Source organism: Hevea brasiliensis, chromosome 9, assembly GCF_030052815.1.
Source record: "Hevea brasiliensis isolate MT/VB/25A 57/8 chromosome 9, ASM3005281v1, whole genome shotgun sequence".
NCBI lineage: Eukaryota > Viridiplantae > Streptophyta > Magnoliopsida > Malpighiales > Euphorbiaceae > Hevea > Hevea brasiliensis.
In genome coordinates this window covers 13,662,102-13,675,845 of record NC_079501.1, presented here as the reverse complement: position 1 = coordinate 13,675,845, position 13,744 = coordinate 13,662,102, and the positions used below count along the sequence as shown (strand labels likewise).

General features: G+C 33.9%; 2 protein-coding genes across 2 annotated transcripts; both read left to right on the top strand.

Annotated features, from left to right (window-relative positions):
- Positions 1 to 6,865: 6,865 nt before the first annotated feature.
- On the top strand, positions 6,866 to 8,343 carry LOC110640642 (uncharacterized). Its single transcript, XM_021792015.2, has 4 exons — positions 6,866 to 7,213; positions 7,319 to 7,677; positions 7,855 to 7,957; positions 8,183 to 8,343. Exons 1-4 carry the CDS (start codon positions 7,162 to 7,164, stop codon positions 8,341 to 8,343), a joined length of 675 nt encoding a protein of 224 aa, XP_021647707.2. The 5' UTR covers positions 6,866 to 7,161.
- A 1,252-nt stretch (positions 8,344 to 9,595) lies between these two features.
- On the top strand, positions 9,596 to 13,519 carry LOC110640641 (uncharacterized). Its single transcript, XM_021792014.2, has 2 exons — positions 9,596 to 10,342; positions 13,041 to 13,519. Exons 1-2 carry the CDS (start codon positions 10,014 to 10,016, stop codon positions 13,261 to 13,263), a joined length of 552 nt encoding a protein of 183 aa, XP_021647706.2. The 5' UTR covers positions 9,596 to 10,013; the 3' UTR covers positions 13,264 to 13,519.
- The last annotated feature ends 225 nt before the right edge of the window (positions 13,520 to 13,744 follow it).

Genomic DNA, 13,744 nt, shown 5'->3' with positions numbered 1-13,744 from the left:
CATATAGGAACATGAGTATGCATCAAAAGTTAAGCAGGAGCATCAGTTATACCATGTTCTCTTCTTATTTTGCAAAAAAGTTTCCTCATTAAGTGGGTTTGTAAAAATGTGAGCAAGCTATTTTTCAGAAAAGACAAATTCAATTTGAATATCACCATTTTGAACATGATTCCTAATAAAATGATGTCTAAATTCAATATGCTTGCTTCTAGAGTGTTGGACAGGATTTTTTGACAAGTTTATAGCACTAGTGTTATCATATCTTATGGGAATGTGATCAAATTTAATTTCAAAATCTTCAAGCTGTTGTTTCATCCACAAAATTTGTGCAACACAACTTTCAGCTGCAATATATTCAGTATCTGCTGTAGAAAGTGCAACAGAAGTTTGCTTTTTACTGTGCCATGAAACTAATGCATGACCTAGAAATTGACAAGTTCCAGAAGTGCTTTTTCTGTCCAATCTACTACCAGCAAAATCTGAATTACTATAACCAATAAAATTAAATAATTCACATTTTGGATACCACAAGCCAATGTTGTGTGTGCCAATGAGGTACTTAAAATTCTTTTAACTGCTATAAGATGAGATTCTTTTGGACATGATTGAAATCTTGCACATAAACATACACTAAAATGAATGTCTGGTCTAGATGTTGTTAAGTAGAGTAAAGAACCAATCATACCTCTATAGAGTTTATTATCTATCTCCTTACCATTTTCATCTTTCTCTAATTTAACTGTTGAGCTCATGGGAGTTCCAATGCTTTTCATATCTTCCATTTTGAATTTCTTTAGCATATCCCTTATGTACTTAGACTGATTTATAAAAATTTCATCTTTCATTTGTTTGATTTGCAATCCAAGGAAGAAAGTAAGTAAGTTCACCCATCATACTCATTTCAAATTCACTTTTCATCATATTGGAAAATTTCTTACAAAGGGAATGGTTAGTAGCACAAAAAATAATATCATCTACATAGATTTGCACAATAAGCATGTCTTTTCCTAGTTTCCTAATGAAAAGAGCAGTATCCACTTTTCCTCTTTTAAAATCATTTTGAAGCAAAAATTTACTAAGTCTCTCATACCATGCTCTAGGAGCTTGCTTTAAATCATAGAGAGCTTTAGTAAGCTTGTAAACATGATTTGGAAAATGAGGGTCTTCAAAACCAGGAGGTTGAGCCACATAAGCTTTTTCATCAATATATCCATTTAAGAATGCACTTTTAACATCCATTTGATAAAGCATGAAATTCTTAAAATATACAAATGCACATAACATTCTAATAGCTTCAATTCTAGCAACCGGAGCAAAGGTTTCATCGAAATCAATACCTTCCTCTTGGTTGTATCCTTGAGCTACTAGTCTAGCTTTATTTCTAATTACATGTCCTTTTTCATCCATCTTATTCCTAAATACCCATTTAGTTCCAATAATAGAATGCTTTTTAGGTTTAAGAACAAGTATCCACACTTTATTTTTTTCAAATTGATTTAATTCCTCTTGCATAGCAAGAAGTCAACTTTCATCATTTTGAGCATCATCATATGTTTTGGATTCAAATTGAGAGACAAAAGCAACATTACCAAAATATCTTCTAAGTTGAGCTCTTATCATCATTCTTTGTGATGGACTATTTTAGAATGTCATCTTTGAAATGATTTCTATGGTATCTCTATTATTGTGGAATGTCTTGATGTTGAGGTTCCTCAATTTGTAATTCTTCCACATTTGGTTGGGAGTCTTCTTGAATTTCAACATTTGTGGAACAAGGACATTCTTCTTCTTTGTCATTTTGATCATCCTCTACTAGTTGTTTTGGATCAAGCTCATCTTTATTTGAATTCTTTGAATTTAGAATATGCTCATTTTCATCATCACAAGAATCTTTCCTTTGCAAGAAAGTGTTAGCATCATCAAAAAGTATATACATTGATTCTTCCATGGTCAAGGTTTTTCTATTGAAAATCCTATATGCTTTGCTGTTTGTTGGATAACCAAGAAATATTCCTTCCCAAGATTTAGCATCAAATTTGAGATTGCTGTCTTTGTTATTCAAAATATAACATTTGCAACCAAAGACATGAAAATATGTAATATTAGGTTTTCTTCCTTTCCAAAGTTCATAAAGAGTTTTCTTAAAAATAGCTCTAATGGAAACTCTGTTCAAAATGTAGCATGCTGTATTTACAGCTTCTGTCCATAAATATTTTGATAAACTGTTTTCATTCAGTATTATTCTTGCCATTTCTTGCAAAGATCTGTTTTTCCTTTCAACAACTCTATTTTGTTGTGGAGTTCTAGGAGCTGAAAATGTATGATAAATACCATTTGAGAACAGAAATTTTCAAACAAACTATTTTCAAATTCCTTTCCATGATCGCTCCTCAAAAATATAATGCAATAGCCTTTTTCATTTTGAATTCTTTTGCAAAAAGCTTCAAATACATCAAAGGTTTCATCTTTATGAGCAAGAAAAAAAGTCTATGTGAATCTTGAAAAATCATCAACAATTACAAATGTATATGCCTTGCCTCCTAGACTTCTAGGTATGATTGGACCAAAAAGATCAAGATGTAATAACTCCAATGGTCTAGACGTAGTTACAATATTTTTTTATTTAAAAGATGATTTTGTATGCTTGCCAAGTGCACATGCTTTGCATGGAAACTCTTTTTCAAATCTTAACTTTGGAAGGCCTCTAACAAGATTTCTTCTAGAAAGTTTAGCAAGTGCACTTATGCTAGCATATCCTAATTTTTTATGCCACAATCATGCACTATCATCTGAAGTCATAAAGCATGTTTCACAATTTTTTTCCAGACTTGTTAAATCAAATAGGTAAATATTATCTATTCTAGGACCAGCAAACATAACATTATTTCCATGAATCTCACAATGTGTACAAGTAAAAATGACTTTAAAACCATTATCACACAGTTGACTAACACTTAAAAGATTATATTTTAATCCTTATACTAATGCAACATTCTCAATGCCAGAATTTTTACTAATAGTTCCACATCCAATAATTTTAGATTTACTTTTATCACCAAATTTGACATAACCTGCTTTTTCAAAGTAAGAGAGGAGAATTTGCCTTTATTTCCTGTCATGTGCCTAGAGCAGCCACTATCTATGTAATAGTGTTCTGTTTCCAGCATACTCCTTAGGCATACCTGAAATCAGTTAACTGTCCTTAGGTACCCAAGCAACTTTGGGTCCTTGTATGTTAGTAATATTAGGTAGGGTTCCTTTAGGCACCCATACTTTCTTTGCCTTAAAGGTTCTTTTCCTAATAGGACAAGCATTAATCATATGACCTTTATGATTACAATAAAAGCATGTAGTATTTGGTTGAGAAGAAGATGAAGCTTTAACAAAATAATGTTTGTATTTTCTATATTTCATAAATCCATCATAACCAATTCCAAATATTTCATTTGTGGATCTTTGATTCCCAAGAAGTACATCAAGTGTTTCTTTTCCTTTTGTAAATTTAGTTAAATCTCTTGTCAAAGATTCAACTTTTGCTTCAAGAATTCTGTTTTTCTCAAGAAGTTGTTCGCAAACTTCTTTTGATCTTTGAAGCTCATTATTAACTTCCTTAAATAACTTCATTTGGGATTTGCAAAATTCATTTTCCTTTGAAACTATACTCAAAGAAATATTTTCTGATCTTAAAGCATAATTTTCATGTATCAAAATTTTGCATTTCTTTTTAAAAGATTTATATTTATCATATGTCTTTACAAATGTAAGTTCTAACTCATCAACATTAGAATGTTCAAGATTTACATCATTTTCACTATCTTCAATGTGCAAGCTTTCACCTTTTTCTTCAATTGTCATCATACAAGTATTTGCAACATCTTTGTCACTTGTGTCATCATTTGATGAAGAGTCACTATCACTCCATGTTGCCGCCATTGCCTTTTTACTTTTATCATTTTTAAACTTGTTTTTCTTCTTCAATGTAGGACACTTTGGCTTAATGTGGCTTGGTTTGTTACACTCATAACAAACTATTTCACTTGAATGATTTGGAGTCTTTGGAGCATATTTCTTTGTGAACTTCTTGTATTTGCTTTCAACTTTTCTAAATGCTCTTTTGAATCTCTTGACTATCATAGCCATATCTTCATCGTCATCACTTGAAGCACTTGAATCATCACTTGAACTAGCTTTGAAAGCAACACTTTTCTTTTTCTCGTCTACCTTTTCAGATATGAATGTTATACCTTCCTTTTTCTTATGATCACCTTCATTTCCATCTTTCTTGTAAATCATCTCATGTGCAATGAGAGAACCAATTAGCTCATCATAGGTGTATTTTCTGAAATCCTTGGTGTCTTGGATAATAGTGGTCTTTGCTTCCCATGACTTTGGAAGAGATCTCAAAATTTTCTTTACAAGTTCTTGTTCCTCAAATTTCTTTCAAAGAGCTTTAAGAAGATTAACAAGATCTGTGAATCTGGTACTCATTTCAGCAATAGTTTCACCAAGTTTCATCTCAAATAACTCATAATCACGGATGAGGAGGTTTGCCTTTGACTCTTTTACCACATCAGTTCCTTCATATGTGACTTCTAGTTTGTCCCATATTTCTTTTACAGTTTGACACCCTGAAATACGATTATACTTATTAATATTAAGAGCACAATGAAGAATGTTAATAGCTTTGGCATTTGTAGAAATTTTCTTCCAATCATTATCATCAAATTCAACTTCAGCTTTAGGAATTTGCACAGTTCCTTCACTAGTTTTATAAGGAATATAAGGACTATCTTTAATAATTCTCCAAGCATCATTGTATAAAGTTTCTCATTCGAGTTTTTCAAAAAGAGTAATTTGTGCCATTAAAATGTGGTGGTTTAGTGATTGAATAACCTTCAGCTAAGGGAGCAGGTATACTAGCCGAGTTATTAGATGAACCAGCCATGTGTATAGATCACTCTAAGGTGTTTAATCCTCAAGCAAGAGAGACAAGCTTTGATACCAAATTGATGTCCCAAAATATGTCCAAGAAGGGGGTGAATTGGACTTTAAAAATAATTTTTCGATTCTTGCTCAAAACCTTTGAAAAATTGCAGCTTGGTTCAACCTAATTTTCTATTATGAAATATGTGCAATACTGCTCAATTGATAAGTTGATACAAAGTTGGCTCATAAGCATTCAGTATACTGATCTAACAGGATATATTGGAATTCAGTAAGAATTTCAGTAATCTGAATAAATCAAAACACAGCAAATAGAGCAATAAATAGAATATATTAGTTGAAAGCAGATATAGCAGTATGTAAATTATATCAGATATCAGCAGATTCAATAGTAGACAAATTATCTCAGTTTGCAGCAGAGTTAACAGTAAATAGTATCAATTTTCATCTCAGTAAAAATACTTCAATCAGAAAATTAAAATGCATAAATGTAAAGAGTAAGGGTCGAAAAAATTGAACACTTAATTTTTATAGTGGTTCGGCTCAACTAGCCTACATCCACTCTCTCAAAGATCCCACTTTGCGTTTTCACTCCACTAATCTTCTCTTTTAAAGGCAAGAGACAAAAGCCTTTTACAAATCTTCTCACCAAAGCTTTTACAAGTAGCTTCACACTTCTATCAAGTGTTATCCCAAACACTTTTCACAATCAAGCTTCAATAGGTGTTTGAATGACCTCTCATAAATGATAAGAAAGTGTTTAAAACTCAATCTCACTCAATACAACAGAATCTATAAAGAACAGATGAGTAGGTAAGCCAATGATGAGCAATAAAAACAATTTGAGCACTTTGAATGAAAGCTTTAATGATCTTAAAAGGTTAGGAACAGTAGAAAGACTTTCATTGAGTGTAAAATGGTCAAGAGTAAGTGTATTTATAGCTTTGGATCATTTCTGACCGTTTGAGAACTCATTTGAACGTTACAATTTCAAATTTTAAGAAAATAGCAGTTATTTTGTCTTTTTCTGCTATGTTATGCAGAGTTGAGACAGTTAGCATACCAGAACAAGTAGCAAACCAGTTAGCATACCAAAACAAGTAGCAAACCAGTTAGCATACCAGAAAATCTTTTCAGCATAACTTTGAAAACTTTAAAACTTTACACCAAATCATAATCAAATGCTTTTAGGCTATTGATGATATTTAAAAGAAAATAATTGAGGGATTAAAAATAAGTATCATTGGCTTCTACTTCTCAATTCTTTTCACAAACAATCCTAAAAGTTAAAACTAACTTCTATACTACATGTACCTTCAAATTTGATCTTCAATGCAACTTTGGAATGTAACATTTTCTTCTTTTATCTCCTTTGATTCATCCTGTGTTATCTTAAAATGTCATTCTTTCTTTAAAAGCACAAATCCATCATGAATTCCTTGAGTCTTTTTCTTTATTCTTTGAGAAGCAAAACACTTAAAATAAGGTTAGTTTGATTCTAGTTAAATTTTGTTATCATTAAAATCTATACTCCATTGAGCTCATGGGGTCAACATAAATTAATGTAAAATTAATATTTTGTCAGAAACCAATAATTATGGAAGTCACCAATACTATTACTAGGCAATATTTTGATTCAGAGAAGTCCAGAAAACATTCAGCACCGATACGAACGAATGAGAACAATTGATGAGTGAGAAACAAATCCCCATAAAACCATACGAACGAGGAATAGCATTGATGAATTTTAAACTTACCTTTGGCCACTTTTTATCTTCCAGCTTTCTACGTGATCCCATTACATAAAACGACATACATGCATTACTTTTTTTTTTCCCAAAATAAGCTCAAATTAGATTAATAATATAATCCTAAAGCAACAGCTGGCCGATATTTACAAACAGAGAAAAAGAATCCTGATTGATACAGCATAGCATAAAAGATCCAACCAAAGTTGATTTTCGTTGCCACCAAAACACAATACCACTAAGTGCTTCAATCTTGTTTTACTTGCCAAAATATTCCTACTGACCCTGAAAAGTTAAAGAAGGAAACCAATTTCCTCCAAGTTAATTTAGCATAAGATGCTAAACAATCATTGACTTCTGAAATATCCTCGTAAAACTTGTCTACTATATAAACACAACCCGCAAAGCCTAATCTCACACAACGCCTCATCACATTCTCTGAGACTAAGGAGCTCTTGGTAAACCAAAAATGGCCTTGATCATATTCCTTGTTATGTCTGTTCTTCTCCATGGAGCTCTTGGTAAACCCATTTCAAGAAATTTTCCCATTTTCTTTATCTTCATATAAATCTATAGAACTAGTAACCTTTTTCTTTTCGTGTGTGATTGTTTGATATGATGTTCAGGTGAGCTTGTATGTGAGCAATTGCCAGTTGAGCTTTGCTCATACTCAATTGCATCTTCTGGGAAGCGATGCTTGTTAGAGAATTTTCCAACGAAAGATGGAGAGGTTAAATACCAATGCAAGACATCAGAGGTGGTTGTGGATATAATGCAGGAATGGATTGAGAGTGATGAATGTGTAAGTTCATGTGGGCTTGATAGGAATACTGTTGGTATCTCATCAGATGCTCTTCTTCAGGCCCAGTTTTTGGCTAAACTTTGCTCAAATGATTGTTATCAAGCTTGCCCCAACATTGTTGATCTCTACTTCAACTTGGCCTTGGGAGAAGGTATTTCTTTACCTTTAAATTTATTTTTCAAAGTGTACATAATTACTTTCCAATTTCCATAAATGTTTTCTTTTAGGTTGATGTTCAAGTTGATTCTTATGATCCAAGTTGCTAACCCACTTTCCCTGGTCAAATTTAAGCAATATATATGATGAGTTTATATTGTTGGATTAGTAGTCCAATAATCGAGTGTCTATATCATAATACAGGAGGAGGTCAAGGCATCAAATCCTGACATTGAAGTGAGAAAAATAATAATAAAAACAAAAGTGGGTGCGGAAATCTTTATGAAATCAAATTCATGTTTTTATGGTAAATATCAAAAAAGATGTGTTTAAGAATTTTTATGATTGAAATCCCAAAAAGGGCACAAGGGAATCTTTACAAAATTAAATGTTTTTATGTTCAATGTCGAAAATTCTTGAAAAAAACGTTTTAAAAACTCTACATCTTTCTAATTTTTGAAAAAAAAAAAAAATCTTCCTTTTAATTGGTGTATTACGCAATAGAATCATAATCTATTTTGTATATTTACAGGAGTTTACTTGCCTGATCTCTGTGCCAATCCTCGCCGTTCCTTGTCGGCGACTAGAAGTTCTGGTTATGCAGCCCCAGGTCCACTATCAGGCTTAGTTTCTCCGGCTGCTGCTCCGATCACTGGTGATGTGGACCCAGCTTGCGCTCCATCTGCCATATGATCTAGTAGATTGGTTGGGACTTATTTAGTTGCTTGTATTTGTATTAGAGAACAGGAGTGAAAATGACCTCAGAGTATGCTATTATTACTTTTGTTATCATCATCACTGTTACATCCTTGTTTAAATAAACTAATTAATATTACTGAAAATAAATATTCATTGCTAAACTAATGAATTGTCCATTTCTCAAGAATTCCAATTCTATGCAAAACAGATCTCCGCTAGTTCACAGCAAAGAGGCATGCATTTGCATATTGTTTCTCTACAAACAAGCCATAATAACTGGCTCTAACTATCTATATGCTTTTTTTGATGATGACTTCCCACACCTAGGGGAATAATTGGTCTGTGAATTTTTGTCAAAAGCAAAAAAAGGGTATGCCTGAGATTGCTCCTCAGTCCTCTCACTGCTTAGCTATGTTCGAGTCTTGTGCAGTGCCGACAGAAAAGGGTGGCCAGCCGAGGCTATTAGAAATTGGACAAATTTTGTACTCAAGTAAAAGTGTAGTCATTTTTCAGGCACTATTTTTCTCTCCTCACATTTTATATAAAGTAATAGCACAACACCCAAATTAATCTCACAGTCACAGCAGCTTAGAAGCATTCAGGATTAAATTTGTAGCCACTCTTTTGCTTTAAATAGTACTATATCATCTCTACCTTTTGATGAACACAACTCTTTGAGCATTTTTGGCACCCTTAATTTCTTGACTATTAGCCTTAATTTGCATGTATGTACTTAGCCATTAATGAATTATAATCTATGGTTTATTCTGAGCTTAAATATTGAAAGAGGAAGAAAAATACCACGAGGGTGTAGCAATGGGACCACTTTGTAGCTGGCCTCGAGAAAGAAAAAGCAGTCAGCAGGTCAATTAAGGAGTGAAAGGCGTTAAACAAGCAGTCTTATATCTGAAAGTAACTATGGTGATTTGATTCAGGCATATGATAGCCATACAAGATAGAGAATCTCATCCTCATCCTGCGTCCCAACTTAATCCAAAAATCAAGCTTGAAAAAAGGACTTTGCCTCAACCTTAATAGCAAGCAAATCACATCCTATGTACACAGCTAAAAAAGGACATCATCTATGATCTGTCCCTAATTCTTTACCAGGAGCTAGGTGTACGACATGGGTCCTTTTTACCCGTTCACAAACCAGTCATATGAGATAGGAAAAGAAGTAAAAACTTGAAAAAAGATAGAAAATTTAGAAATGCGCAAGTGCTTACTTCAGTCTCAAACGAAACAGTTGCAAATGCTTGCTTTTCAAAAAAAAAAAAAAAAGTCTCAAACCCAACAGTTGCATAATTATTCTGCTCTGCACAAACAAAGCAGCGGTTTCCTTTTCACCAACACTGCCCAAAACTGACACATAGATATAGAGAGAGATTGAGATTTTTTTCTTTTTTTATAAAGTTTAAATAAACAAACGCCACCGGTCCACCACCTACCCTGACTCTCTCTCTCTCTCTCTCTCTCTCTCTCTCTCTCTCCATAGGCTCCAAAACTCCATACCTCTCCGTTTCTCTGTGTTGGTGTGTGTGTGTTATGTAAGCTTATAATTCTCTTCTGCTTGAAGCAATCAAGCAAATGCCTTAAAACACTTAAAAAAAACCCGAAGTTCTGACCTTGTTTCATCAAATTTTTTTCCCTTTTGGTGTCGCAAAATGGCAACGGCACACACTTCCCATTTTAACACAGACCACCATTTGAGCCGTAGCAGCTGTGACTTGTCGTTCTCTGGAGAGATTGGTGCCCACAGAGACTCTTCAGCGTCAGATTTCTTGTCGGGGGTGGACTTGGAGAGTGGGGTTTTGGAGGGGAAACCGCATTTGGATGGTAAAACTGAGAGAGATTGTAGAATTTGCCATTTGGGTTTGGAGGGTAATGAGCGAGAGAATGGGGCAGCCATTGACTTGGGGTGTTCGTGTAAGGGTGATTTGGGTGCTGCGCATAAAAAATGTGCAGAGACTTGGTTCAAGATCAAGGGTAACATGTGAGTAAGCAATCCAGATTCTTATTTCTTCTGTATTAGAAAAGGGGTATTTTCTGATGCTTTTTTTTTTAAGGAGATATTTTCTGACCCATTTAATCTGCATTTTCAGAAAATTTTGGTATCCATTTGATGGTTTTGAAGAATTCTTGTGTGTTCTGGCTTTATTCAAGTGTGACTTTCTGCAATATTATGTATTTATGTTTGTCCGTTAATAATTCTGGCTACCCTAGTCTTGGTTTTTGTCGTTTGAGGAATTTTTTTTGTACCAATTTGTTGGATCCAGCATCTTGGTGATTTGAATTGTTTGAAAATTGAAATAGTATACTGGGATCCTACTTGATTATATTACGTTATTTTTGGAAATATTACTCTGTTTGGATAATTACTATTATCTAGATTTCTTTGATCCAAGATCAATAAAAAGATCAGAGCTTCAGCTTGCTTCTTGCCATAGATTGGAGATCAAAGCCAAAAGTTGTTACTAAATGTCACTTAAGTTGGTTTATACTTTTCCACTTACCTACAAGGTTTCTCAATCTTGTTAATATCTGAGGAGCATATAAGCATATTCAAATATCCAAATATACCTGAACAAAGTTTCTACTTGATCAATTTCTTAGCCAAATAACCCAATAGTTGGGCTAGGAAGGCCCTTATTGTTTCTTTTTTGTGAAAGAGCTTAAGCTTAAGTGAGTTGGCTTAGGGAAAATTTCTGGTTGTAAAAAGCTTCTCACTTAATAGAATCATATCTTCTCTGGGTTAAAAGATTCTATGTACCCTGCTTTATCTATCTTGTAGTTACTGTTAGCTCTTGTTTCTGTCATGTGTTGATGATGATTGTCTTTATTCTATTGCCTCTTTGTGAGCTAGATGAATAAGGTAGAACAGAACTGACCAGCTGAAGGCAAAGAAGTAATGATGTAGAAATAGCAAATCTGGTGGTGACCACCATGCCTTGGATCAAAGAAAGAATTTTTTTCATAATCATAATTTATAGGGCCTTTTGTGGTGTGGTTACAGTTTATGGAAGTTGAGTTAGTCAAGGAGTGTGGGGTCGAGTACATTGCTTACACGCTTGTCTCTGTGTACTGTCATTGACTCTTGAAAGTAGACACGTGCTTGTCTGCACGTACGCAAATTAGCTGGAGTTCTGCTACTGTGGATGTATGGAAGTATTTGTCCTCTTCAGTTTGTTGTCTCTATGCATGCATATAATGATTCAGTAACATTTGATTGTCTGCTTTAGTTATCTCCTATGATCAGTTGGCCTTGCTTCATAGATCTATCTCGCTTTAATTATTGTATTCCTTGGGCTTGGTGAAGTCTAGGTTGTTCATGAAAGTAGAAGCACTTTTGAAATGGACTAATTTCATTTGCCTCACTGAGATAAATTATTGATGATCTTAAGTGCCTGTTTGGCATTGAATTTGGAGGTTCAAAACTATTTTTCTGAATAAAAGCACCATTTTAGATGTTGTCGAAAAAAACAGTTTGAAAAAAACTGTTTTGTTATTTTAGTATTTTTATGAATAAACCTTATCAAATTTAATTTTAAATTATTTTTTAATGCCTTCTAACTAATATATCTAAAAAAGTGATTTTCTCAATAGTAGTTCTAATAGCAATGCCAAACAGGCCCTAAGTCTCATAGAATTTTCTTGGATTCCTTAAGTTTTCTCTAATGATCTGGAGTAGCGTCTAGAAGCAAGGAAACAAGAAGAGGCTTTTGATTATAGCAGAAGGGGGAAATTTTTTCTTGGAACCTTGAGGTGGTTATGTGATGCAAAATCTTCTTACTCCTTGTGTGAATATTTTTATATCATAGAACACAATTAAAGAATCCACTCTTCAGAGAATTTCATTCCTGGATCAATGTACCATCTTGTATTCAAATGATATGCTGCTGAGGAGCCATTTTGGCCATGATTTCATTTCATTTGACATGTTGGTCAATATTGTTTATTGTTTATCCATTTACTTTCCTTGGGAATTTGATCCCTGCCATTGTGGTTTTAAACACTGCAGATGGTTTTTAGTTGACTTCTTGGTATATTTTATCATCTATCATATACTGACATATGTATATTTCTTCTGTTGTGTTGCTTTGGTCTTTAAAATGCTAGTGTCACCAGGTTTGTCTACATGTTAACTGATTCAAGCATTTCTAGGGACATATTTTAACGTATATGATTTCATTATTTGGGATTTTGGGGTCATTCTGTGGGATTGGATACTAGATTAGTGAAATTGATCAAGGATAATCGTGATTCTTGAGGAGATGAAATGCACTAATTAGAATGGATGCATACATCAGTTCAGAAAGGTAAATTGTTCAATGTAGAAGTGAAAATTACAGTATAACCAAAAGGCCATCACTATACGAGTACATGGGCCATTTACTTGATCATACCAATATTCAGAAGTTAGCAAAAGTAGCTGCTAACTCTTTCTATTTTACATTCTGAGGAAATGTTAGGATATGATTTGGTAAATTTAGTTGATATATTATACATTCTGAGGCTAAGTTAATGCTTACTGCTATTTCTTAAGGTTCAAACTTCACCTTTTGCCGCACTCTGGTTTTTCCTTACATGCTTCATGCTTGAGTTTTACGGCAAGTACTTCATTTTTTACAATCAAAGTTCTAGTGTGATTTTTTCCTTATTACTGATGTATTTTCTTCTCAAAACTTTTCCAGGATATGCGAGATATGTGGTGTCCCTGCAGTCAATGTCGCTGGTGAACAGGCAAATGAGGCACACAGCGCTGCTGCCCCTGTTTCATCAGCGCCAATGGCACCTCTAATCCTTGTCGAATCACGAACATTCTGGCATAGCCGACGCATTATGAATCTCTTGCTTGCTTGCATGGTCTTTGCATTTGTCATTTCTTGGCTTTTCCACTTTAAAGTCCTTTCATGAGTCAATCCAAAAGAAGTAGCCCAAAGGATAAGGTGTCACCCCCCCAATCTATCAAGCGGTTGTTTTGGTATCTTATACGTACCTATCCTCAATTATCCTTATATTTCTTGCTTAGAGGTGGTGCCACATTAGCACGTTATTATGTGTACTTTGCATGTTGTATCAAATGTCATGTATAATTTCTGGTTTGTCCTACGTAACATTGTTTGAACACTCCCCATTCGAAAGAAAAGTTGGTCTTATGACTGTTTTGGAACCTGTGTCGGTAAGGTATTTAAGAAAAATTTTGCCGCCGTCTCCGGAGGACAAATGAGTTTCTCACTTCCATGGTCAAAACTGGGAGCCAATTGGTTGTTCTACTTGATTGAAAGCAATCTATTCTGTTTCACCAGCTCATCCTATGGCAACGCTTATAACAGTTTAGTAATTTGGAAAGCTGTGTAATTTAGAGAACATGCCTCTTACTGCTTATGGCTTACCA